The sequence below is a fragment of the Urocitellus parryii genome, chromosome 5 (genome assembly GCF_045843805.1).
Source record: "Urocitellus parryii isolate mUroPar1 chromosome 5, mUroPar1.hap1, whole genome shotgun sequence".
In the NCBI taxonomy this organism is placed as follows: domain Eukaryota; kingdom Metazoa; phylum Chordata; class Mammalia; order Rodentia; family Sciuridae; genus Urocitellus; species Urocitellus parryii.
In genome coordinates, this window is record NC_135535.1 from 192,995,095 (window position 1) to 193,021,727 (window position 26,633).

General features: G+C 37.5%; 1 protein-coding gene and 1 pseudogene across 2 annotated transcripts in view; one reads left to right on the forward strand and one right to left on the reverse strand.

Moving 5' to 3' along the window:
- Nucleotides 1–4,926: 4,926 nt before the first annotated feature.
- Nucleotides 4,927–5,843, reverse strand: LOC113182980 (DNA-directed RNA polymerase II subunit RPB3 pseudogene; annotated as a pseudogene).
- A 9,516-nt stretch (nt 5,844–15,359) lies between these two features.
- The window catches only part of Smc3 (structural maintenance of chromosomes 3), a 32,625-nt gene continuing 21,351 nt past the window's right edge, over nt 15,360–26,633 (forward strand). The window contains exons 1-7 of one of the 2 annotated variants that reach the window (XM_026389201.2): nt 15,360–15,491; nt 16,511–16,586; nt 21,549–21,587; nt 23,234–23,301; nt 24,533–24,604; nt 24,969–25,048; nt 25,313–25,391. In XM_026389201.2, the coding sequence (XP_026244986.1) occupies nt 15,477–15,491; nt 16,511–16,586; nt 21,549–21,587; nt 23,234–23,301; nt 24,533–24,604; nt 24,969–25,048; nt 25,313–25,391 (429 nt within the window). In that variant the 5' untranslated portion in view covers nt 15,360–15,476. Of the gene's footprint in view, nt 15,492–16,510; nt 16,587–21,548; nt 21,588–23,233; nt 23,302–24,532; nt 24,605–24,968; nt 25,049–25,312; nt 25,403–26,633 lie in introns of those variants that run through there. The other variant, XM_026389202.2, reaches the window with a different exon arrangement.

Genomic DNA, 26,633 nt, shown 5'->3' on the forward strand with positions numbered 1-26,633 from the left:
CAGAGCTCTCCACAGTCCTGTCCAGCTGTGGCTGGTGGAAATGTTTTGAGTGAAATCCAGCAGGCTGAGGTATAGGAACTGCACCAAATTTTTCATGGTTTTCTCTATTTCCTTCTCTCCAAAGTCATTCTCTCCTCTGAATTCTACCCTCTATTACTTAAACATTTATTTTTATTAATTGAATAAATCTGCACAGAGTACTTACTATATCCTAAGGCTTGTTTTAAGTCCATTCATGTCGTGAACTTTCACAGCAGCCCCATGAACAAAGTCCTGTGGTAATCATTATTGTATAGAGACATGGGGACATTAAGTATCTTGCATAAGATCACAGGGCTGAGGTCAAATTTGGGCGGTCTGGCTTGAGTCTGCATTCTTTTTTTTTTCCTTAAAAAAAAAGCTTATGTATGTATGTATGTATGTATGTATGTATGTATGTATTTTAGTTGTAGTTGAACGCAATACCTTTATTTTATTTGTTTATTTTTATGTGGTGCTGAGGATTGAACCCAGGGTCTCGCATGTGCAAGACGAGCGCTGTACTGCTAAGCCACACACTGCTGGCTACCCAGCCTCTCCTCAACCCTTGATCCACAGTCCTGTGGCCACAGCTTAAGTTCCTTCTAGACCTAGAGAGCAGAAATCTTGTCTAATTCTGTGAATCCCAGCTCTGATAACAGCCTAGCACACCATTAAACAAACACATGAATGAATGAAAGAATGAATTGCTAATATCTTCTTGATCAGAGCCATAGTTGGGGGACATAATAAACATTCATGGTGCACTTCAAAAGAGGATGATCCTCATGCTAACTCCCGGAGATAGTTACTGTTATTATCCTCATTTTACAGACTAGTTAACTGCAGCAGAAAGAAGTTAAGTAACTTGCCCAAGGTCAGGAACTAGATGTGAATTGAGATCTGCTTGATTCCCAAGCTGCATCAAGAAAGGCAGCAGGAAGTGCCGGAGGGCTGCATTTTTAAGGTTAGAACCAGTTTGACCTTGAACAACCAAACAAAGCAGCAGCAAAGGAGCATTTTCCTGGACAACTACTATTCTCCAGGTTCTGGTGTCAGGGGTTTAGCATAATCATCTCATTTAACTCTCAGAACAATCTTAATTTTACACATCACAGGTTAAGTAGAATTTCCAAAATCCATAGGAAAGAGCTAGGATTCAAAATTAGGTCTAATCCGCAATTTATTATCTTTCCATTCTTCCTAGGCTGCAGTGCCTGTTCTCTCACCTATAGAATTAAGGAGTTGGGTGAAGTGATCACTGAGCTCCTGCTCAGTTGGTCTTCAAACCAGTGTTAATTGTGCGCTTATTGCCTGCAGGCACTGTGCTAAGAACATTATAAGCACTATGCACCTCCATCTTCATAGCACCCACTAGTTAGTTCTAGTATTGCTATTTCCACTTTAAAAATGGGGAAACCAAGAGTCAGACATACTTATATTGTACAAGGTCACACAGCTACTCTGAGGACCAGCCTGAGTTTTTTTTTTTTTTTTTTTAGTTTTCAGTGGACACAACATCTTTATTTTATTTTTATATGGTGCTGAGGATAGAACCCAGCGCCCCACGCATGCCAGGCAAGCCCGCTACCGCTATCCTCAGCCCCCAGCCTGAGTTTTAACAGACATTTATTTATTGGATTCTTAAGCCAAACTCTTGCCCATGACCCCATATGACCTCCAGCAGTCTCTAACAGCTTTGGAGTGTGGACATCCTGTGTTCCTGCAGAACGGGAACAAGGCCGGGAACAAGGCCGGGGTAGACGTGGGATGAGTTCCTCAATGCGTGGGCCCCTCTTCCTTTGGATTTCAGACTCACTTGAGTGAAGTTCTATGAAAGTCAAAGGTGACATTGAATGGATGCTTGGCCAAGGCTCAGAGTCCAGCCCTAGCACTGCGAAGGCTTGACCATTTTCTCTGATCGTTGTCAAGGCAACTGAATCTCTCTGTGGTTTGGTTACTCTCCCTTTTTCCTTCTTGTCTTCCTACTGTTTCAAGAGGACACTTAAGAGACGACAAATCCCTATGGCCTACTCATCAATGATTGAAGGAGATGCTGACTTGAAATAAAAAATAGTTCCCAGGACTTTCAAGGCCTTAACCAGAAAGATTTATGTTCTTTAGACACCTTGAGGGCAAAGCTGTCTGTCTCCTTCACATCTGTACCCTGGCAACTTATAAAGTGCTTAGAATGGAGGAGATGCTCAGCAAATGTTAAATGAATGACCAGGAATTGGAAAGGGCAAAATTTCCCTGTGTTTTGCAGGGAAAACAGGAGTAGAGCAACAAGCTGAGATTTTCAGGGGCAAACAGAATAGAAGTGTATGTGTATGTGTATGTGTGCATGTATTCCCACAGCAAAGGCTCAAAGACCCCTGTGATATATTGACTTGTGACCTTTCTTCCCCATCTCTGTGAACTGGAGCTGCCAATGTAGAGAGCTTGCCCACTCCAGGCTTCTGACCTCAGAAATGTCCCTCATTTTTTTCTCTTTAAAATCATAAAGTAGATATAAAACTTACCATCTTAATATTTTGTTTGTTTTGGGTTCCAATGTTCTTCCTTTTTTTAAAAAATTGGTGCATTATAATTATACACATTAACCAAGATTCATTGTTATTTAACCACTTTAAAATGTACAATTTGATAGTATTGAGTACATTTACATTATTGTGCAACCAATCTTCAAGACTTTTTTCATTATGCAAAGCTGTTTATTTAACATGTGCTTAATGTATTTTTTACCCACCATCTTGGATTTTAGCTACAAATACACAGCCATTGAGTTTTGAACACTTTATTGAATCTTAACATGGCATAGGATGGCATTGATGTTCAATAAATGTTCACTGGATAACTGGTCTTGGTCTATTTTTTATTTCTTACTGCACACTTCCATCTCTTGGTTTAAAAGCTAGTTAAGCTTCATGATACATTCCACAATTATAAGTTCTTATCGACTGCCCTCTAGTGGAAAAAATGAAGAAGTGATACTCAGAACAACTGGTTTTCCTGTCCAGCAGATGTTGAAAATGTACCCCCTCATCTTTTTATTTATTTTAATTAATTTTTGTTGTTAACTCATTGAGCTTCATACAATTCAAAATTATTATCAATACAAAGTCAACCATTCAATCCAATGTATCCAGTTGATGTATTAAACAGTACTTCTCAGACTGGTAAAGAACCAGTTTTCAAAAAAAAAAAATTAATCAATTGCAAACTAATCCATTTGTATGATCAAAATTAATTACTAATAAGTTACATTAAAACACAAAGGTATACAAGATAAAAGAAATAACTTTACTTTTTAACTTGGGATTGAGCCCAAGGCCTCACACATGCCAGGCAAGTACCCTACTACTGAGCTACTTTTTTTTTTTTTTTTTTTTTGGTACCAGAGATTAAACCCAGGGCCACTTAACCACTGAGCCACATCCCGGGCCCTTTATATTTATTTTGAGACAGGGTCTCGCTAAGTTGCTTAGGGCATTGCTAAATGGCTGAGGCTGACTTTGAACTTTTGATCCTCCTGCCTCAGCTTCCTCAGCGCTGGAAGTACAGGCGTGCACCATCACAAAAATCAACAGATAAAATTACAGTTCAATAAATATATTAAGAATAAACATAACCTCAGGTAAAATGAAGCATTTTTTTGTAAAATCTGTACATGTTTATTGAATGTGCATAACATGTAATGAACAGAGACTTGCTGTTATACTCGTAAATTTTTGCTGTTCTATAATCACAACTAAATGAAAAAGTATGAGTAAAATAGTGTTTCCCCACTTTGAGTGCCACATATATCAGTATTCAGGAATTTTAACGGTTGAAAACTCATGTGATTAATTGTTTACCTATCTAATCCCAGCAGAATGGACTACAATACTATTTGCAGGGTACAATGTGATCAAAACTATTTCTGATGTTTTTTAATAAGAGTTTGTAAGAGTTAGTAAAAGTTCTATGTTTTTCTTTTTTGGTTGGGGGGGGGCATGCTAGGAATTGAACCCAGGGCCTTGTGCATGTAAGGCAAGCACAACTGAACTGTATCCCCAGCTCAATTTCTATGTTTTTTTTTTTTTTTTTCAGTAAGAGATGGGAAAAACCAACCCCCAGAGTTTTGTGAGATGAAAGAAGAGATTTAAGCCAATTTCAGGGAGTTAAAAATTTTCACCTTTCACTTTTTTCCAAAATAGAAGCAAACAAATATCTATTTTCAAAATTCATCTTTGATTCTCTGTCAATTGTCCATTCTAACAATTTGTCCTGTATAGTTATAGTTAAATGAAGTTATCTTGGGCTGGGGTTGTGGCTCAGTAGTAGAGTGCTCACCTAGCAAGTGAGGCCCGGGATTCCATCCTCAGCACCACATAAAAGTAAATTAATAAAAAATAGTTGCTGTGTCCAACTACAACAAAAAAATAAAATATTTTTTTAAATGAAGCTATCTTTCAATGAAACCATGGAATATGGATCTTCTTCTTCTTTTTTTTTTTGAGTTCAAACAGCATGTTTATTTGTGGAGGAAGGGGACAGTCAGAGTCTATCCTAAAGGATTACTTTCCAAATTAGGAACACCCAGAAATTTGAGGTGCCAGTAGCCTGGCTCTGGGGAAGGAGCCAGGAGCATTTATCAGCTGCCTAAATGAAGGTTCTAGCACTCAATCCTAACACCAAAAACCTAAGCTCCAGCTGTGAAAATCCCTTCTTTTTGGATGGAAAGGGTATTAACCAGCTGGAATGACCAGGAGGAGTCCAGCTCAGTGGTTCTCAGAGAGGAAGCAGTATGCCCCCTACTGGAGTGCTAGGAAATGGGATGGGAGGGATGTTCTGGGTGCTGGGGAATACCACTGGGAGTTAACAAATAGGGCCAGGCATGCTAACTGTCCAATAAAAACTGTCCTACCCTAAATTCCAGTGGCATCCCTGGTAATCTGCAGCCCCCCTCTGGCTGGCACTGATGGCCTGTCATGAGGCTTGAATAGCAGTCCAGAGACCCCAAACCAGAAGGTGTCAAAGACCTAAAACCCAACTACTATCTGGAATCCCCACTTTTGCTAAAATAGGTGAGCTGAAGCTAGTTTATGGTCAACATATCACTTTGGATCTCGTGGCTTAACTGAGTCTGTAAATCACTTTGCTTCTTCTTTAATCCAGAGAGGGCTGAGAGGACAATGGTTTCAGGGTGCAGAGAACCACAGGACTCCACGTTGTAGTAAAACCTTTCTGGCTTGCCATTGGGGTCATAGGGAGCCTGTGACTCGTCCTCATCCAGCTCTGAGTATTCACTCTTTGGCCATTCCTCAGGCTTGGGGTACACTGTGTGCCTCAGGGCATTGTCGGGATCATATTCAAAAGCCACCCCTGCCGTGGGGTTCCACTTGGCATGCTCCTTGCCAAAGCCCTTTTTGGCATAGGCTCTAAGCCTCAGCTCCTGGCCCTTTCTCAGCTTGACGATGAGGATGTCATCCTGCTCTATGTAGTCGTCTCGGGATGTAACGTGCCGCGTCTGGTCTTCATTGCACCTCACGTCCAGGATGAACTCCACAGAGCACTCGGGGCACAATTCTTCACAGGTGCAGTCCTGGGAGTACTGCAGCTTGTCCTCAATGTCATCACTAGTGAGGGGAATTAGTCCAAGCCTGTGAGCAATGAATTCATCATGAAGGACCGAGGAATTGACATCAATCTGAACCCAGTCAATAGCTATTATGGGCACCTCAGCAATGAAGACCCTCCGAATGGAACTGGCCAATGATGAACTTGACGTTCTCGTCGGTGAGCTGCGTGATCCGCACAGTGGGCTGCTTGGCGTCTGGCATTGCGACCGGCGTCCAGCCGGCCCCCGCGACAGCTGCACCGCCTGGACCTTCTTTTGATATAAATAAATTTTAGGAGTTCTATAAAATCTGTAGGGATTTGGTCATAACATTTTACAGATATAATTAAGATCATCACCACTTCATTGATACCAATTACTAAGTTAAAAGGCATATTATAACAGACTGTAGAAAATGCTCTTCCAAGTTCTCATTTTCATTTTTGCCATTCAATTTTATCTGCCATTGAGATCGTATTGCATTCTTTCTTGCTTAGAAATATAAGATCATTAAAATGCCAAAAATATTGCACAAATATGTCTACCATCAAAACCACATTTATAAAAGGTTGTGACCTTATAAAGTTGGGAGTTTTTACTTTCAAGAAACACTAAGAGTTTTTCTCTTAAAACATTCCTGATAGAATTTTTCCCTTTAGTAAGGATCAGAACTCAGCATGCAACAACAAATGTTTATGATTGGTTTCCATATTATCACATAATAAAGAGAATAATCTCAAATTTAATGCATTTGACTTTGCATAATCAACTATTTTTTACTATGTAACTGGATATTGTTTAGTTCAGCTAACTTTTTTTGGCAAAACTTTCTTGATTAAAGAAGCAGTGTGTTGGTTTACATTTCATTCTAGCTCCATAATCTGGGTAATAACTTTAGAATGTTTTTCTGTCAACGAAGCTGCACATTAGAGCATATTCTTATATCACACTTAAGATCAAATCACATTCCTTTATGATGCAATTATTTATATAGTTTTATACAATTCACAGCTTGTGTTTGTCATCAATGAAATTGAAAAATTCTTCTTCACATATTCACTTGTTCAAATCACATACCAAATTAAGTGTCATGTTAACACTCTGTGTGCATTCAATGACTTGCAATGAAAAATGCTTTGCTAGCTCTATTTGTGAGTTAAAGATAATAAATTTGTCCAACTATTAAAAAAATGATACTGAAGCTACCTTCTTTATCCTGGATGTACTCATAACTTCCAAGGTCTCTGATACTAGTGTCTTTTTCAAAATTTTAGCAACCTAACATGTTAATTTATGAGATACAAGTTACTGTTTATATGTGAAATATTGAACATCTCTATCAATTTTTTATTCTTTATCTTTTGGGGGGTACTGGGGATTGAACTCAGGGGCACTTGATCACTCCAACCCTATTTTGTATTTTATTTAGAGACAGGGTCTCACTGAATTGCTTAGCATCTTGCTTTTGCTGAGGCTGGCTTTTAACTCACAATCCTGCTTCAACCTCCCCAGCCCCACTGGGATTACAGGCATGTGCCACCACACCCAGCCAATTTTTTAAATTCAATATTCTTTCTTTCAAAGTGTTTTTTAGGTTTTAAAGTGTGTGTGTGTGTGTGTGTGTGTGTGTGTGTGTGTGTGTGTGTTAGTTACTGGGAACTGAACTACTCAGGGGCTCTCTACTATTGCATTACATCCCTAGTTGCCAGAATTACAGATGTGTGCTACCTCGCCTGACTTGGGTTTATTTCTTTTTATTTTCTGTGTAAATGCTACCTAAGATCAGTAGTTTTATTAGCTTTTTTAGCTGATACATTATTGCAAATAACACTAGAGTTTTAGCACTTCAGTATCAAGTATGACTACAAAGTTGCATGAAGAATCAGGCTTGTGAGTAAAATTACTGAAAACTCTGGGTTTCGTTTCTTTGGAATCACTTCCATAGCCATCACTTGTTTTGCTGCTGCTATTTATTAACAAAAGTGTGTCTTTCCTGGTTAAGAAAAGTTTACTGAAACCGGGAGCAGTAGTGCACACCTGTAATCCCAGTGGCTCCGGAGGCTGAGGCAGGAGGATCAGTAGTTCAAAACCAGACTCAGCAATTTAGCAAGGCCCTGGCAACTCAGCAAGACCCTGTCTCTAAATAAAATGTAAAAAAGGGTTGGGGATGTAGTTCAATGGTAAAGTGCCCCTGGGTCAATCCCTGGTACAAAAAAAAAAAAAAAAAAAAAGACTGGGGATGTGGCCCAGTGGTTGAGCACTCCTGGGTTTAATCTCTACTATCAAAAAAAGAGAAAAGTCTAGTGAAGTCTGTAATAACATCTGCAAATTAAAGTTAAAAATTATCATAAAAAACTGCTTCCCTAATTTGCTAATATTTTTAAATTATACAGTTTTAGAATTTTTATAGGAATAATTATTTTAATAAGTTAAAAACAACAAACTGTAAAAGGAAATAAGTGCTTTTATTTTCTCTGATTTTTGTATCCCTTCTGTTTATAGTTGACCACTCACCAAAAATTTCATACATTATAGCATGATCCTATTGCCCACACAGCTCATGGACAGCTCCTGAACTGGTCTATGACTTGTTCAATGAGACAAGTTCTCTAATCATGCACTTGAATGTCAAGTTGCATAAAAGTTTCTAAACACTGGCATCAATTCTGTACTGCTCTTCTTGTGAATTCGTAAAAAACAGTTCATGGAGGAATACTTGCCCAAGGTCCACTGGTAAGTGGTGGATCACCTTAGTGTAATGCCTTCTTCATTTCCTACTTCCACCAGAGGATTAAATGAAATTATGCATTGAAAATCTAGATGATTGTTTTTACCAATTTACTGGTGTAAGAGATGCCAGTCACAGAATCTCAGCCTTCACTGTGTTCCTCAGGACATGTCACTGGGGCACCATCAATGAGCACAGACAACTACCGAAGCTCTCCTTTCTCAGTCCTTTCTAACTTGAGAAGAAGCTTCCATTTGAGATCCTTATCTATAGGTCTCCATTTTGTATGCACCCAGAAACTATGCAGAGCAGTCTACACAGGTATACATGGTGACATCATATATGGTGGCTACAGCTTGGCATTCTGAGGTATATTGTATGCATCTCCTCAGAGGTTTCCCAGTGGGATTGATCCCCAGAGCTCACATACAAGTAACTAGTTCAATAGAACATAACTTACTGACTTTTCTCTGTTCCCTGTCTTACTCTTCCTACCCCATCACTTTTGTTCCCTTGGGTCACCTCCCAAATAAACTACTTGCAATCAAATGCTGACCTCAGGCTCCACTTGTGTAAAAAAAAAAAATCAAAATAAGGTCCCCAGGCAGCTGTGAAGAAAGCGAAACATTTCTTCTCTATATTTTGGTGCAGGGGATCTCTCTCAATTATGAGGACTCGTTTTAAACATAAAAAACTTCCATGGGGGGCTGGGGATGTGGCTCAAGCATGCGTGCAGCCCAGGTTCGATCCTCAGCACCACATACAAACAAAGAATGTTGTGTGCGCCGAAAACTAAAAAAAAAAATAAATAAATAAATAAATATTAAAATTCTCTCTCTCTTTAAAAAAATAAAGATGTCGTGTCCACCGAAAACTAAAAAAATAAATATTAAAAAAAAAACTTCCATGGAGTCTTCATCTTCTAGAAATTGTCCTTTTTGGTATTCATGCTTCATTCAATAGATATTTTTTTAAAATCCTGACAAAGTATACAATGACCAAATGGTATTTATTATGACAGTTTTTACTTTTTTATTATATGGCATCTATTACATTATCCTTTTTTGTGTGTTTTGTCTTGGTTTGTTTTTTGAGAGGAAGTCTCACCATGTTGACTGGGTTGGTCTCAATTGATTCTCCTGCCTCAGCTTCCCACGTAGCTGATTCTATAGGGAACTGCACCTGGCATCTATTACCCATCTGAAGAAGTGTTTATATTTCATTTATTACAATAGCATCTATTGAAGATAATATTGTTTGTAGATGTAGAAATAAAAAATATAGGTAAGGTGACATTCAAGTGCATGACTTTAAAAAATATAGGTAAGGTGATGTTATGGTTTGGATCCGAGATGTCCTCAAAAGCTTCTGCTAATGCAGGAATATTCCAAGGTAAAATGATTGCATTATGAGAGCAGCAACCTTATCAGTCCTCAAGTGAGGACTGACTGGGTGGCAACTGTAGGCAGACGGGGCATGGCTGGAGGAGATGGGTCACTGGGGACACTATCCTAGAAGGTACATCTTCTCTTTGGCCCCTTCACCCCTCACTCTTTGTGCTTCCTAACACTCCCATGAGCAGAATAGCTTTCTTTTTTTTTTTTAAAGAGAATTTTTTTAATAGTTTTTTTTTTTTTTTTTTTTAGTTATCGGCAGACACAACATTTTTGTCTGTATGTGGTGCTGAGGATCGAACCCGGGCTGCATGCATGCCAGGCAAGCGCGATACCGCTTGAGCCACATCCCCAGCCCAGAATAGCTTTCTTTACTGGGCCTTTCCTGCATGATGTGCTGCCTCACTTTTGGCTAAATAAATGGAGTCAGCTGCCTTATGGACTCTGAACTGGAGCCTCAAATAAGCTTTTGCTCCTCTGAGTTGATCTTGTCAGGTATTTTTGTCACAGTGATGCTAAAGCTAACTAAAACAGGTGACAATCAAGCAAAGGCCTGAATGAACTAAGGGGTAGGTCTTGGGGGTCTCTGGTAAAAGTGTTTCCAGGCAGTAAGCAAGGAAGTGAAGCCTTTCTTTCATAGTTATGGATTACAAAAACTGGACAAGATATTAGGCAATTGTTTTTTGGATATAATACCACAACCACAAGCAACCAAAGATCAACGAAGTGATGTTAAAATTAAAAATGTATGTGCTTACATCATGTACAATCAGAGAAATAAAAAGTTGTGATCCATTTGTGTAAAAAATAAAATAAAATTAATAATAATAATAATAATAATAACCATGTATGGGCTTCAGGGTTGGAGTGCAGCGTGGTGGTAGAATACTTGGGTAGCATATGCTAGGCCACCACAAACAAAGCAAAACAAAAACTGATGCTTCAAAGGACAGTATCAAGAAAATAAAGATGATTCACAAAAATGGGAGAAAATATTTGCAAATCATGTATCTGTTAAGAGTCTAGTATCAGAATATATAAAGCATCTTACAACATAAAAGATAACTACATAAAAATTATGCAAGGCATTTGATAGCTTCTCCAAAAAAACAATACAAATGAGAATTTGACACAAAGATGTTCAACATAGTTTATCGTAAGGGAAATAAAATCAAAACCACAGTGATATACCATCTTACACCATTAAGATGACAAAAAATAAATAGCACAATAGCAAGTTTTGGCGAGGATGTGGAGAATTGAAATCCTCATCACTCAATAATCATAGTGTAAATATAAAATTATGCAACTCATTTGGATAACAGTTTGACAATTCCTCAAAAAGCTAAATGTAGAATTACAATAACATTGTAATCCCACACCAAGGTGTATGATAAAGAAAAGTGGAAATATATGTCCACATAAAAATTGTACAAGGGTGTTCATAACACTTTATCTATACTAGCTCCCAAATAGCAATAACTCAAGTGCCCATCAACCAATGAATGGATTAGAAAATCTGTAATGGCCACACAATGAAGTTTTGTTCAGCAATAAAAGAACACTAATACATGCTATGATACAAATAAACCTATAAAATGTCATACCAAGTGAAAGAACTAAGACAAAACTGGCCACATATTGTAAGTTTCCATTTATATGGAATATGAAGACATGGGGACATGGCACAAAAGGTGTATTCAGGAAATTATCTTTCCAAGACCAAGTTTTTCCAAGACCATGTTTGTAATTTTCCCCAGTACTGGGGATGGAATCTAGCATTGCTCTACCTCTGAGCTACATCTCTCAGCTCTTTTTATTTTTAATTTTGAGACAAGATTTCCTGAAGTTGCCCAGGCTGGCCTTGAATTTGTGATCCTGAATATCTGGGATTAGAGAGATCAGTCACCATGCCCATTTGCAATGCAAAATTCTTAAGTGAATAGTTTTGATAAATACATAAACCTTGGAACTCAAATTCCTATAATGGTGGGCTGGGGTTGTAGCTAAGTGGTAGAGGGCTTGCCTAGGACATGTGAGGCCCTGGGTTGAATTCTCAGCACTGCATATAAATAAATAAAAAAATAAAGGTCCAACAACAACTAAAAAAAAATAAAAAATAAAAAACCTGTAATGATACAGAACATTATTATCACCCCTAGAAAATTCCCTTATATTCCTTCCCAGTTCCCTGTTAGCCTCCCTGCAATGATCACTTTTCCGATTTTTTTGTCACATATTTTATTCTAAATCCTTCTATAAACAGATACAGAATGTATACATTTGGATAAGACTTCTTACATAATATTAATATAACATTCTAGAGATTTACCCATGTTATTGCATGTATCTGTAGTTTCTTTTTCTTCTTCATGTACAGCTAGCTATATATAGCTTCATGTATAGCTAAATCATAATATATACATAGTCTATATTCTGATTACAAAATGTTACAAATGATTTTTCATTTCCTGCACTCTTTTTATCTTTTATCACTTGGTATTCTCCTACAATATGTCAATAGCTGGCATAAATGAGCCAGGCCCTTTGATAAATACTTGGCTTCTGTGTACTTTTCGTTCCTAAGTATTTACTACTTTCTGCAAACTAATTACTGAGGAAAAGGCAGGAACAAAATAAAGTCCCTTCCTTTTGGATTTGTTAGGTAGTTGTCACCAAGGAGCAGTGGAATGTGAACTAATAACATAAGCAGGGTCATGGGGTTTCTATAAATTGTCTTTAAAACTACAGAATAATCAAGTAACTTGTAGGAAAACAGCAGGTATTCTGACTCTGAGAATAAACAGATGGAAATAAAGAGAACAAATTAAGAAATATGTCAAGAAGGAAAGATTGATGGGACTAACTCCTGACAGGGTCCACAGATCATTGTAAAGTTAGGATTTATAGCCATAGGCTTCTCAATATAAATCAGAAGGGCAATTTCTTTAGTAGTCCAGGCACACTAAGAGAAAGTTTGCCTGGTCATTGATCCCCAAAATCTGCATTAACAAAGGTCTGACTTGTAGAGGAAGTTTCCCTGAATGGGATGACAGCCATGACAGTACCAGAATGGGCAAATAGGGTCAAAAACTCTCCAGCCCAACATGGAGGACATAAGTTTCTTTTGTAGTTCTCTGCTTGGAGAATAAGTCACTCCTTCTCTTTTCGGAATGTTCTTTGCTTGAGCCTCATTTTCACTTATAATAAAAATTTCTGGCTTGGTTTGCCACCTCTGACTAAAGTTTTTTTCCTCAAGTCACAAGAACAAAGCCCAGGAGTTCTGGCTCTTCATTTGCCTGTGACAGATTTATATTCTCATCCAGAGGAAACAATAAATACATAAATACAAATAAGATAACAGCATTAAGTTCTCAAAATCATCTTTGATATCTTACATTTCACCTACCTTCTTTTCTGCCTTTATAAATGTTGCGACGGGCAAAAGGTGTGACTTATGCAGTCCAGGGGGAGAAATAAAGAATGTCCACATGCTTCTGCCCTTTTCAATGCTTTAGTCACTCAAATCACTCAATACAATTTCAATCTATAGGTTCTTAATCAAGAAAACGACAATCCTTAATGCTTGGCACTGCAATAGACATAATCAATTCACAGCAAAGAATTCTAAATTAATTAATTCTAAACACTGCAAACACACTTAATCATGATAGGCTAATGACAGACATTCCCTCTGTGTGCTAAGTTCAAGTGTCAGATCAAAAGTCTCAAGCCTTAGGCTTTAAGTACAGCAGATGCACACTCACTCAGACCATAAGGATCAGGTCAAGGAACCAATGCAGGCTTCTCCAGGGGTGGTCAGCTCCACCTGCTGAGGAGGCTGTTCTAGGGAGAAGTTGCTGTTCTCACCAGGGCCAAGATGTGGCTGTAGAGTTTGAGAGAGGTGAGAAAATGCAGAGGTTCAAGCAGAGAAGAAGAGTTGGGATGTCAGTCCAGGTCCTCATCAGGCTCTCCAGCTTGTGTGCATCAGTATTGGCTGGCTGAATGTTCATTTGCTCTATTATTTATACTAACTCTAGGGGCTTTTGACCCCCCTTTCAGTCCTTATCAGCTACCACCAGATTTCTCAGTAACATCATTTACCCTGGAGTTAAAACATCTGGTCTGGTGGTCCCCATCCCAATCTTTTCACCTTTCCCTCTTAGCAGGCAAGGACAGCCTGCCAGAGGCTTCACACTGAATTTATCAGGGTGGGGGGAATTGACTTGTTTGTGTCTGAGAACCATACTGGAGGGCTCCATTAGTGTGCCTGGTGATGGAGTTGTTTAGGATCAGGCCTAAGGCCATCCTCACATATCCTCATTTTGAAGACTAGGAATTGGAGGCTTAAAACTTTAAATAACATGTCAAAAATCCCACAAACTGACAGGATTAAAAGACAAAATAAAATGTTTACACAGGATGTTTTATTTTGGAACTTTTTTTTTTTTTTTTTTTTGCCAAGGGCTGGAAAGGATTTGATTTGAGCTTCAAATAAAGGTTACTAGCGGAGATACTAACAGAGGTGGAAGCTAATAATAGCTCAATCTAGAAATAAAAGTGGGCCAGAACTGCCTCAAGCAACTGAATGGGTGGTCAAGACCAACTTGGTTAGTTTTCACAACAGGGTAGGTTTTTTCCTTTTCCTTCTCTTTCCAGCATGTTATTTTAGGGCTGTCCAGAAATCCAATTTCTAAACAAGTAATTAGTTTTTCTATCAAGACTTAAGATCTTCACTAGTACCTATTCTCTTTTAGGCTGTTAAAAATAAAAACAAGAGCTGAGGCTGTAGCTCAGTAGTAGAGTGCCCACCTCGCACTCGTGAGGCGCTGGGTTCCATCTTTAGCACCATATAAAAATAAATAAAGCTATTGTGTCCATCTACAACTAAAACATTAAAAACAAAACAAAAACCCCAGCGTTTAACCTAAATCTTTCTGTTGTCACTGTACTGGTCCTTTCTAGATTTATAGTACAAGGCAAGGCAGCAACAATTCCCTGGGTATTAATTATCACATTTACTGAAACAAAATTTGCTAGCACTGGCCAGTCCTTTAGGGGCTGTCCTGCGAGGGGGCCTTTCTGGGGGAGTCTGGGGACCATGGGCGTTTCTAGAGCCAGAAAGAATAATGGAACTGCAGAAATTCCACACACAGAACAGCATATATTCCGCACTCAGAACTCCAGCATTCACCTACATTCATAAGGTTGGAGAACTGGCTTGGGCTTCAAGGGTCCGCTTTTTTAAACAAACCGGGACCACGTGACCTCCAATGCGCTTTGCTATTGGCCCTCGGAGTCTCACACTTGGCTTTGGCGCCGAACCCTTACCCTCTCGGGGACGCGACCATTGGCTACACAAAAGGAGAGAATATAGCCAACCTCCGATCAAGACTTCTTGGAATGAAACTTCCAACGGAGTTACAGGAAATATTCAGATTCGAATTTCAAAATTCAATGGTAGTCACCTAAGAGGGTGGTATAATACTGTGATTTTTCCAAAAAGAGAGAGCGGGCCTGAAACTGACTCCCCCTATACTCGGTGGGATTCTGAGAGTGGTTCCGTCCCAGGCGCGGGCACCGCCTCCAAGGGCGCCGCCATTTTGTTTGGCTGGAGGGGAGCGAGCGGCGCTTTGGGGGAGGGGTCTCGGAGGCTCCTCACCTGACTGACCCAGCAGTCTCCGGTTGCTGCTCTGGTGGGGGGAGACCCTCTCCCGGGTAGGGGCGCGGAGCCATGTACATAAAGCAGGTAAGGCCTGCGAGACCCTCCCACCCTCCCACGGGCGGGTGAGGACCACTCCTTGAGGCGGGGGTGTCGCCGATGGCCCCGCGGCCTCTTCTCTCTCCCTCTGAGGTGTACCAGAGCGAGTGGAGGAGGAAGGGACCCCATCTCCGCCGAGAAATGGGGCGCCTCTCTTCAGCCCGGGCCTCCCCGCGGGGTGCTCATCTGGGAGGCAGGATCTCCAAGAGGTGTGGAGGGGGCGGCCGGCGCGCAGCTGGAAGGGGCCGGGCCTTTCCGGGCGGCGCTGGGCCGCGGCGGAGGCGGCGGGCGCCAGAGGCTGTGCTGCCGGGGATGGCCGGGCACCGGCCGTTTGCGGGAGGTGTGTGGCTAGGTGGCCTCCCGGGCCGCCCCTTGAGGCGCCGGCTGGAGTGCCAGCTGTGATCAGGGGGTTTTCCCGGCAGGATTTATGAGCAGTGAAAGGGATCCTCCTCCCCGGATCCTCCCCCGAGCGCCTCTTCATTCACTTGTTTACTTCTGTCAAAATGTTCTTCCCGCGCGCGCGTCAGTCCACTGCAAAGATGAGCCCCTGCACGCAGTTTTGGGGACGTGTTTCTATTGGATACGCCTCACTCCAAGCACTCCTCCTTGGAACGCTGACCCCTTTGGGCTGGCGATTGTGTCTCGAAGGAGCTCTCCCTGGTCGCGGAGAGCTGGGACCTGCCGGCCGTGGATGGACTTTTACTGTTGCGCTACGGTGTTCAGTGTTCCCATTAACTTTGTACGGTGCACTTGATTTTGAGAGTTTCTTAACAGGTTACTGACTATAACTACTAAAAAATCAACACTGAGTTGGCGGAGCTCACTGACCTAAGGACGGTGTTTAGCCGATTTTTAATTTCCACGTTCCAAAATTTTTTTTCTTACGTGAATTTGAAAGTTTTCTATCTTGCATTAAATGAAAAACAAGAAGGGAAAGAAATGTAAAAGAAAGGTGGTGATTTAGAAGTTCTTTTTGTGTGTTCTCAAAAGTATCTCTTATTTACTAGGTGATTATCCAGGGTTTTCGAAGTTACAGAGATCAAACAATTGTAGATCCCTTCAGTTCAAAACATAATGTTATTGGTAAGTGCTCCTCATTTACTAGATCAGGTTATAGAGATGTATGTATGTGTTGTTCATCTGTTGTCTTTGAATGTTAAACCAATTTTGTATGTCTGTTTCTCTTGAAATTATTTTTGAGTGGGTATCAAGGGATTGAACCCAGGGTGCTTTATCACTGAACCACATCCTCACCCGTTTTTATTATTGAAACAGGGTCTTAATAAATTGCTAGGGCTTTGCTAAATTGTTGAGGCTGACCTTGACTTGTGATTCTCCTGTCTCAGCCTACTGAACCTCTAGGATAACAGGCCTATGCCATCTTGCAGGCTACTTTTGTCTTTTGTTCATACTGATGAATTACTTGTTTTATAAATTTAAAAGTATTTGGATAAGTCAGTTGTAAGTTACTCATTTGGAAGACTGGAGATGTAGCTCAGTGGTAGAGTGCTTGCCTATTGTGTATATGTGAGGCCCTGGGTTTGATCCCCCAGCATTACAAAAAAGTACTCATTTTTACTTGATACTCTTAGTATGTGTGAGATAGTGTTCTAATAGCTTTAAGTTTATAGTGAAGGACACTTAACTTAGCATTTGATTTGTATTCTTGATTTATCACCTCTTAGTTTAAGTGCTCACTATTGCTTTGTTTTAAAGGTGTTGATTATTTATTTTTTTCATTATCAGTGCTTAAGACCACGTAGCTTGTGCGGAAGAGCAGCATAAATTTTGGAGTGTTAATAGAATGTGGTTCATATCTCAGTTCTGGCACATAACTCTTTTTCAAACTAGTTATTTGAGAAGTTTTAGTTTTCTCATTTATAAAGTGAATATACCTGTCTCACAGGGCTATTGGTAAAATGAAATGTGAGGATAAAAGAAAAATGGTGGTTGCCATAACAATATTTAATTGTAGATTCTTCAGATTATAATGTTCAGATTGCTATTACAATCTAATAGCTTTAAGTTTCTGGCATTCTGGCATTCTGCTGGATTGTTTAAACAAAAGATTAAATGAGTACTTTTGGACTCTTGAAAAATCAGACTGCTATGCTGTTGACACAGTTCTGCAGTATAGTGTTCTCATTACTAGGTATATTAGTTTGCTAGGGCAGCAAAATAGAGCGGAGGTTTAAATAACAGATTTACTTTCTTACAGTTCTATAGGTTAGAAGTTGGTGATTGTGATTAGATTCTAGTGATGATTCCCTCCTGGCTTGTAGACTGACATTTTTCTGTGTGCTTCCATGGCCCCCACCCTCATGACTTCATCTAACTCTTATCTTGAAAAGGCCTCCATCTCTAAATGCCATCTTATTGGGGTTTAAGGTGTCAACATGAATTTTAGTTGCACACAACTCAGTTTATAGTGCAAGCGAGGCTTATAAAAATCAGTAAAATGGAAATATTGAATACCAGTATTCATAGAAGACTCCCTTAAGACAATCATACTTTACTTTTTTATAAAATAATAAAAACCAGGCATCTGTAGTCTGCTAGTCTGCGCATGTGTAGTCTTAGCTTGGGAGACTAAGGAGGGAGGATTGCTTGAACACACAAGTTTGAGAGCAACCTGGGCAACATTTGAGATCTCATCTCAAATAAAATTGAAGACAAGTTATTCTTAGCCTTGATACATCAATTGCAATCTCATAGTTGAGATTAAAGAAAACATTTTTCTTTTTGTGCTGTAGCTACTAAAGACTGTTAATTTGATGTGCCTTAAAACAGTAGTTTTATTGTACTGGGGTTTTGCTTACATTTTTTTACAGGTGCTTTTGATTTTCTTCAATCAGAAAATCTAAAGAAATGGAGAAAAAAATAACAGTTACTAGATTAATATTATTTCTTTAATTTAGCAAGTTAATAAATATCAATGTTTTAGTTGTAAAATTTTATAAATGATCTGTAAAGTGATGACCATTATCTAGAATGATTATATTATTTATCTGTAAGGTCTGATATATCAAATGTCTTAGATGTTAGTTATTAGGCAGCTATTTTGCAGCTTTGATTGCAATGTTAGGATTGATAGTCTAAAAATTTTTCTTTGCTTTGTTTTAACTAAAACTTAAGGTGACTATTGGTTAGACATGTTTCAAAACAGGTACCTTAATAATGTAAGAAAGACCAAAAGTAGTATGTATTGAGATTGACATTAAACAAACTACCTGGGGAGAGCAAACCACTTTGATTGTTTAATGCCTTTGACCCTTAAAAAAAATTCAAAAGCAAGTATCTCTTATGCTGATGTTTGAATGTTTGATAGATATATATATATATATATATATATATATATATATACACACACACACACACACACACACACACACCAGGTACAGCCAGCCTTCCCTATCTGCTTGTTCCTAGTCCTCAAAGTCAACCAAATGTAGCTTGAAAATATTAGAGAAAATTTTCTCTGTTGAACAGGTGCAGGCCTTTTCTTGTCATTAATCCCTAAAGAATACATTTTAACTTTACATTGCATTTACTGGCAAAAGTTACAACAAAAGGATTGTTTTGGTTATATACAAATACTGTTTCTATTTTATATAATGGACTTGTGTATCCTTGGATTTTGGTATGAGAGAGGGGGAGAAAGAGGTGTATATATAGAGAGAGGTCCTGAAATCAGTTTCTTGTGGATATGAGGGATGAGTGTATACACCTTTTTAAGGTAGTGTTTTTTCCCCCTTGCCTTTTAACAAAAAATTCTTGTTAATATAGGATATTATAAGAAAGCCTAAAAGGTAAAGGAAGAAAAATTGAAATTCTACCCAAAGATAATCACTCCACCCCCATATATTAGAGATTGGACCACCGGCATCACACTTACTATAGGCAAGTGCTCCACCACTGAGCTATACCCTACCCCTTTTTTCCCTGCCCAGGGCTGAGGGCCTAACCCAGGGCCTTGAGCATGCTAGGTAAGTGTTCTGCCACTTAGCTAAATCCTCCAGTCTTCCCTGAACCCGTTTTACTTTATTTTGAGACAGGGTCTTACTATGTTGCCCAGGCTGGCCTGGAACTGTTAATCCTCCTGCCTCAGCCTCATGATAGCTGGGATTATAGTTAACCTATACTTGTATTAGCCCTTGTTTCCTAGAAAAAAGGAAACAGGCTAGCTTAGCTGCTAAGGCTTTTATGGGAGTTGTGGTCTGAGTGCGGGAATGAGGGGAAAAACTGGACACAGCTTTATAAAGAAGACACTATTGGATTTGATTATGTTGGATAACATCTAGCCAGACATTATGGACTCAACATGTTTTAGAAAGGTCAGATGGAAGAAGGTAGTAAAGAGATTTGAGAGATTTGATAGGTGGTGCCTGCCTTTCACTGGTCAAAGTTTACTGTGTAGAATATTAATTCCTCTATGCTTTTGGATTGTGTTGCTCTGGCAACTCACCCACCTGAAGCAGTCAAGGAGTTAAATCCTCCTTTGAATCTTCACAGGCCTGACCTGCATGCACTTCCAGCATAGTCTGAAACAACCAAAGGTATTAGGAGACTGAACTTTTGTCAGCCAAGGCGTAGGCTGTCGCATGTAAATCTGAAGGCACATATAAACTGGGTCTGCCTCATTATCCCTCAAGTTTTTGTGTAAATCTGTAAGCATGACTTTTTAAATAAAAATGGATTCATGTAATATGTTGGCATTCTGCTTTTTCCCTCTTCAGAATAAATCTTGTATATCTTTCCTTATCATTGAATAATCAACATCCTTTAAAATGGCTAAATGGTGTTTCATCTGTGAGTAGGAATAATTCTTACAGGAAAATTTAAAAATTTTCAGTTATTTGTGGATGGATTGTTCTAAACTGTACTCGTTTAATGATAAATTCTTTTTGACCTTTAGGTAGAAATAATTTCAAGTTTATAGAAAATTTGTCTCATTAAGAACAGTAAAGATTCTTGTATCCCAGCATGTTGGGAAACTGAGGCAGGAGGATTAAAGTTCAAAGCCAGCCTCAGCAATTTAGTGAGGCCTAAGCAATTTAGCAAGACCCTATCTCAAAATTAAAAAAAAAAAAAAAAAAAAAAGAGGTTGTGGGGATGTGGCTCAGTGGTTAAGCACTCCTAGGTTTAATCCCTGGTACCAATTAAAAAAAAAGAACCAGTAAAGAGAATACTCACGTATTTTCCCTTACCTGGATCCATCTATTAACATTTTCTGTTTGTTTACCTTATCATTTGCCCTTGCTCTTGTGATTTTTTTTTTTTTTTCCTTTGTGGTTTGGGGGATTGAACCCAGGGCCTTGCACATGTAAGGCAAGCGCTCTACCAACTGAGCTATATCCCCAGCCCTCTTCTACTTTCTTTTTATTTTTTACTTACTCTTACACTTTCTATATACATTTTTTTTCCCCAGGATGTTATGGTCCATATTGAGGGAGATTGAGATAGTTATTCATGACTCTTCAACACCAAATTTTTCACAAAACAAACTTTTCACAAAAGCAGGTGACTTATAATAATCTATATTTTTATGGTTCTGTGAGACTACAGATGATATATAGGGTTGATCATATATGTATGATATGAGATATAGGGTTGATTGTATATAGTGTGATATGAGACTGCTTGCAAATTTTAAATGATTAAGTATTTTAGGATATTACTAATAAGTAAATCTTAAATTAAAAATAACATTTATTATTAAAATAAAATTGTACGTACATTGTTATGATTATAAATTATGAATGCCGGTAATGTATTTAGTTATTTTTATTAATTTTAAACTTTGAAAAAGGGCAAAATGATTAAAATTCAATATCTTTAAAAAAGTTGAGTCTGAAGTTTATATAAAATTGCACTTATTTGTTGGTTACAGCTGTTTTGTTAATTGATTACTTTTGTTTCCTGTCACATTTAATATCAAATATAAGATGTTTTAGAAAATTGTATTAAAATTTTATTATCACATTTAATAGTTTTGATGTTATTGGTTTTTATATGAAATAATTTGTACTTTTGAAATTTTTATAGTGGGAAGAAATGGATCCGGAAAAAGTAACTTTTTTTATGGTAGGTATTGTTTTTTTTGGATGCTGAATATGTTAAGACTTAGATATCTTAAGGTAGTTTATTAAAATTGCTGGTTTTCTGAGATTATGCCAGTATTAAAAGAAATACTTTATACATGGTTGCAGTTTAGAAGTTTAGAGTATAAAGAACTGGGTTCTACTGTACCAAGTGAGTAATTAGCTATGTGAGACTTAACAAAATACCCCCTCAAATTTCTTTTCACCATAAAAATGGAGACATTTATCTTAGATGGGTTGTGAGGATCAAATGAGATAACATATATGAAAATACCTTTTGGACTTTAATACAGTGTATAAATGCACATATAGAATGTATCTAAATGCAGAATGGTTGTTATTATTGTTTTGAAAAATGGTTCATCATTCTTCACCTTTATTTTCTAAACCAATAGTTTTTATAAAGGATGGAAGGATATAAAAACTTGAGACTCAAAGACGGTTTTCAGTTTGAAGGTAGTAAATGGAGCTTTGAAGGTAAAATGTTTTAAGTCATGCCTCCATTAACAAATCCTTTGAGGAGGAAAAAAATACTAAAATGTTTTAACAGAATCAGACTGTATAAGGAGTGGGTTGGGAAAATTTTGTTCCTTAGTTGAAGAGTAACTGTGCACACAAATCCGCAGAGTACATTATCCTGTATAATTTATAATGATTGTAATTTGGAGATGGCAAGAGAGTAGATTAGAGTGGAAATGTATATTTCAGAATCCCAGTGAGATGAAGGCAGTTTGAATCCACCTCTCAACCCAGGTTATTGAGAGAGAGCCAATCTCCATTCCAAGCACACACATTAATGCATGAGTGCTCCCTCAATCCCCTACTCTTATAATACTCTCATAGAATGTCACTGATCTCTTTTGTGGACCAGATCAGGATAGCTGAGTAAAGTAGAGTTGTCCAGGTTTTTACTCACGTGTGAAAGGTAGGAATGGCTCCTTCTGACATAAGGAAAGGGTAGTACAAGCAGTGCAGTAAAAGTTGGGAATCTGAAACATATCCCTGTATTTCCTTAATTTTGAGAAAGATGTTGCACTGTCACATTGCATCTACTATGATGTCAGTAGGCAGTAGGATTTTTTCAACCTGGTTGTAGTCTTACGGGACCACTATTATGTATGTGATTTGTTCTTGTACAGTGCATGACTGTGTAACATTAGTCTAACCCATCAAGCATATACTTTGATCAAGAAGTAGACCTTAGTTCTGCTTGACTATTTTCTTATACTTTAGTGTTTTCTCTTATTTTCTTACCTTACATATTTCAGTGAAAACTTCTTAATATTTTTGTCATATCATTTTCTTTTTTTAAAAAAATGTTTTTCTAGTTGTTGATAGACCTTTATTTTATTTATTTATATGTGGTGCTGAGAATTGAACCCTGTGCCTCACACATGCTAGGCAAGTGCTCTACTGCTGAGCTACAGTCCCAGTCCTGTCATATCATTTTCTGCCTAATATCTAAGCAAACTTTCTGCAATCATTTTGTCTATATAAAGCAGGTATTTTATTTTATAAGCAGTATTCATTACCTGACATAGTATCCTATTAAGGAAGGTATAAGAAGTTATGAATAAGTCATGAATCCTCTTTTATACTGTACTAGTACTTGTGTTTTTGTATTTCCAGCAATTCAATTTGTTCTTAGTGATGAATTTAGTCATCTTCGTCCAGAACAGCGGTTGGCTTTGTTGCATGTGAGTAAGACTACTTTAAGACATTGTTGATACTATATATTTTTAAAAATATGTTATCGATCCTGGTTAAGAAAATTATTTGTTCAAGTTTCAGAAACTTTGTGAACATGACATAGTCTCTCAAGTATGCTATTCTGTGAAATTTAGTCTACTGTATCAATGCCAAATAAAGACCTAATTTTTATACAACAGTTAAAATAAAATTGTAGAATTTGCCTATAGACAGATTTGTCTTCCACATAAATTTCTGTAAGGATATGATTTGGTAAAATTCTGGAGGCAAGTTAGGACATTTATAATGCAGAACCAGAAGTTAATTGAGAGCACAGAAGATCAACCATTGTGTACTAAATAAAAGCCATATTTGTATATAAGATAGTAACATTTTCCAATGTGAAAAGCATTTAATACGGTAATGCAAGTTGTTCAAGTATATCATTAGGATTAAAAAAAATCATTTAAAAAAGCTATAATAGAACAACACTACAGTTTATCTTTCTGGTTTAAATATTGCTTATAATTAATTTAAGATGAGAAAATGAGATCCCTCAATATATTTTTTATCAGAGTTTCACAATAGGAAGTTCTTTTTGATTAGCCGTTATTTTCTTTCTTCATTTTGAATTTGTAGCACAGTAATCAGGACCAATACCCTATAGAGAAAATTTTAAGTTTCTCATATTTTTCATATTGGCATTAAAAGAATAAATTATTATTCTTCATTGTATTGAATCACTGGATATTCATAGTTTCTAGACACAGAAATTATCTGGATTTGGTATATAATTGTATCATAGATTAATATAATTGTGACACGTTAAATGTGTATATTTCTGAAACAGACTTAAAAGTACATAGAATATATCAGATGTTTAAAAAACATCACATGATTTCTTAGTGTTCCTTTCGAGTATTAATGTGAAACTATAAGAAGAGCCTCAGGGTATATTTGATATTAGCAAATGGGTAAAATTAGGTGGCGGGGGCTTTGGAGTAGTGTAGTTTAATAAAATGGTCTGCAGTATAAAACCTAAGAATGTCTAACTTTGCTATTCTTTGCATAGTTCTGGTTTTGTATCCTGATCCAGTGTGTGTACTACTTTGGCCAGAGGGATATGCATGCTAGTCTGAGAAATTTTTCTTCATTGATTAAGGCTTGTTACCATAAGATTTTAAAAGTGTTTAAAGGAAATGCAAATACGATTTTTAATGAAAGTTTTCTCATATTTAGGAGGGTACTGGTCCTCGGGTTATTTCTGCTTTTGTGGAAATTATTTTTGACAATTCGGACAACCGGTTACCAGTAAGTACCTGTTTCTTTAAGTAATAATGTTGAGAGTTATTTTGGTATAACTAACTTTTTTATACTTTGAAACATTTATACCTTTGATAATTTAGTGTATACTAAAATTATATATAATTATACAGTTTACTGATTTTTGTCTTTAAATTATAATGAGCATTCTAGTCTGGTAAACATTGAATGGGACTGTGCAAGCTGCTATGAAAAACATCTTTTCTCTTGAGAGTTTAGAGCATCATCTTTAGTGAGATAATTGAAATTTTAAAATAAACAGTCATGGTCAAGGTCTTTAAAATGATCTTATATAAAGAGTTTCCTACTTTACTATTAAACTAACTTTGGGCTTTCACACTTTTTTTCTTAGATTGATAAAGAGGAAGTTTCACTTCGAAGAGTCATTGGTGCCAAAAAAGATCAGTATTTCTTAGATAAGAAAATGGTCACGTAAGCGTTGTTCTTTACATTTACAGTTTCTTTATAAGAGAAAGTGTCCTTGCCATTTTTGAGGCATATACTTGGCTCATGTTCAGCAAATCAGTATAGTATGAACTTGAGAATAAGAAGATCCTCTGAGACTAATAAAATAGTTTAATGATGAGTCTGTACTTCCTGATGCTTTTTAACCCAGGAGTTAGTCTCCTCATTTTTTGCTTATTGTGGGTGCTTTAAAATAATTTATCTGAAAATAATTACAGTGTTTTTCAACAGGAAAAATGATGTGATGAACCTCCTTGAAAGTGCTGGTTTTTCTCGAAGCAATCCTTATTATATTGTTAAACAAGGAAAGGTAAAAAAATTGTATGTCCTTTTTTTAAATAGAAAAAATTTTTCTGAGACTCTTTCCCCTTGAATGATGAATTTGGTTTATTGGTTCTAATTGTTAAGGTAAAGCAAAAAAATGGATCCAGCTGCCTTTAGTTTTCATTGATTTATTTTGCATTGAAGTTAGAATTTTTCATGGCAAAAAAGTACCAAATAGATCCATTACATATTTGGATAGGAGCATTTTAGCTAACGAAGTGGATTTTGTTTTCTTGGTAACCTGTATTTTTACCTAATGATATTCAGTGTACTGAAAGATGATATTGACTTGTAGAAGTTACAATTTAAGAATGAATTCTATGACAATTGCATTAAAAGTACTTTCAAAAAACTACTTTGTTTATCAAAGAATTAAAAACTATATTACCAGAAATCTATCATAATGCTACATATTAGTTTACTTGAAAGAGATAGTATTTTTTAGCAACTAAATTAAAGATATCAGTGGATTGTTCTTGTCTCATAATTTTAATCTATATCTAAATACTTTCTTTTTCTCAGAACTGATCAGTCAGTAAGTTTTTTGTTGTACTTCTACAGGATTTTTTTTTTAATGTATATATTTCATACTTTTTTTTTTGCTAGTGGGGATTGAATTTAGGAGCACTCAACCATTGAGCCACATCCCCAGCCCGGTTTTGTATTTTATTTAGAGACAGATTCTCATTGAGTTGCTTGGCTCCTAGCTTTTGCTGAGGCTGGCTTTGAACTTGCAATTCTCCTGCCTTAGCCTCCTGAGCCTTTGAGATTACAGGCGTACGTGCACCACCACACCTGGCTGATGTATACTTTTGATAGATATATTTTCTTAGTCCAGAGCCTGTTCTTTTTTTATGTAAGTGTGTATTTTTTTAATTGTTGTTGTTGTTATTGTTTTGGATTCCCCCCCCCCCCCAGGGATTGAACCCAAGGGCACTTAACCACTGAGTCATGTCTCCAGCCCTTTATCATTATTATTATTATTATTATTATTATTGTTATTGTTATTGTTATTATTTATTGAGGAATGAACTCGGGTGCTCAACCACTGACCATATCCCCATTCCTTTTTGTATTTTATTTAGAGACAGGGTCTCACCGAGTTGCTTAGCACCTTGCTAAATTGCTGAAGCTGGCTTTGAATTTGAAATCCTCCTGCCTCAGCCTCCTGAGCTACTGGGATTATAGGCGTGTGCCACTGTGCCTGGAATCTTTTTATTTTTTATTT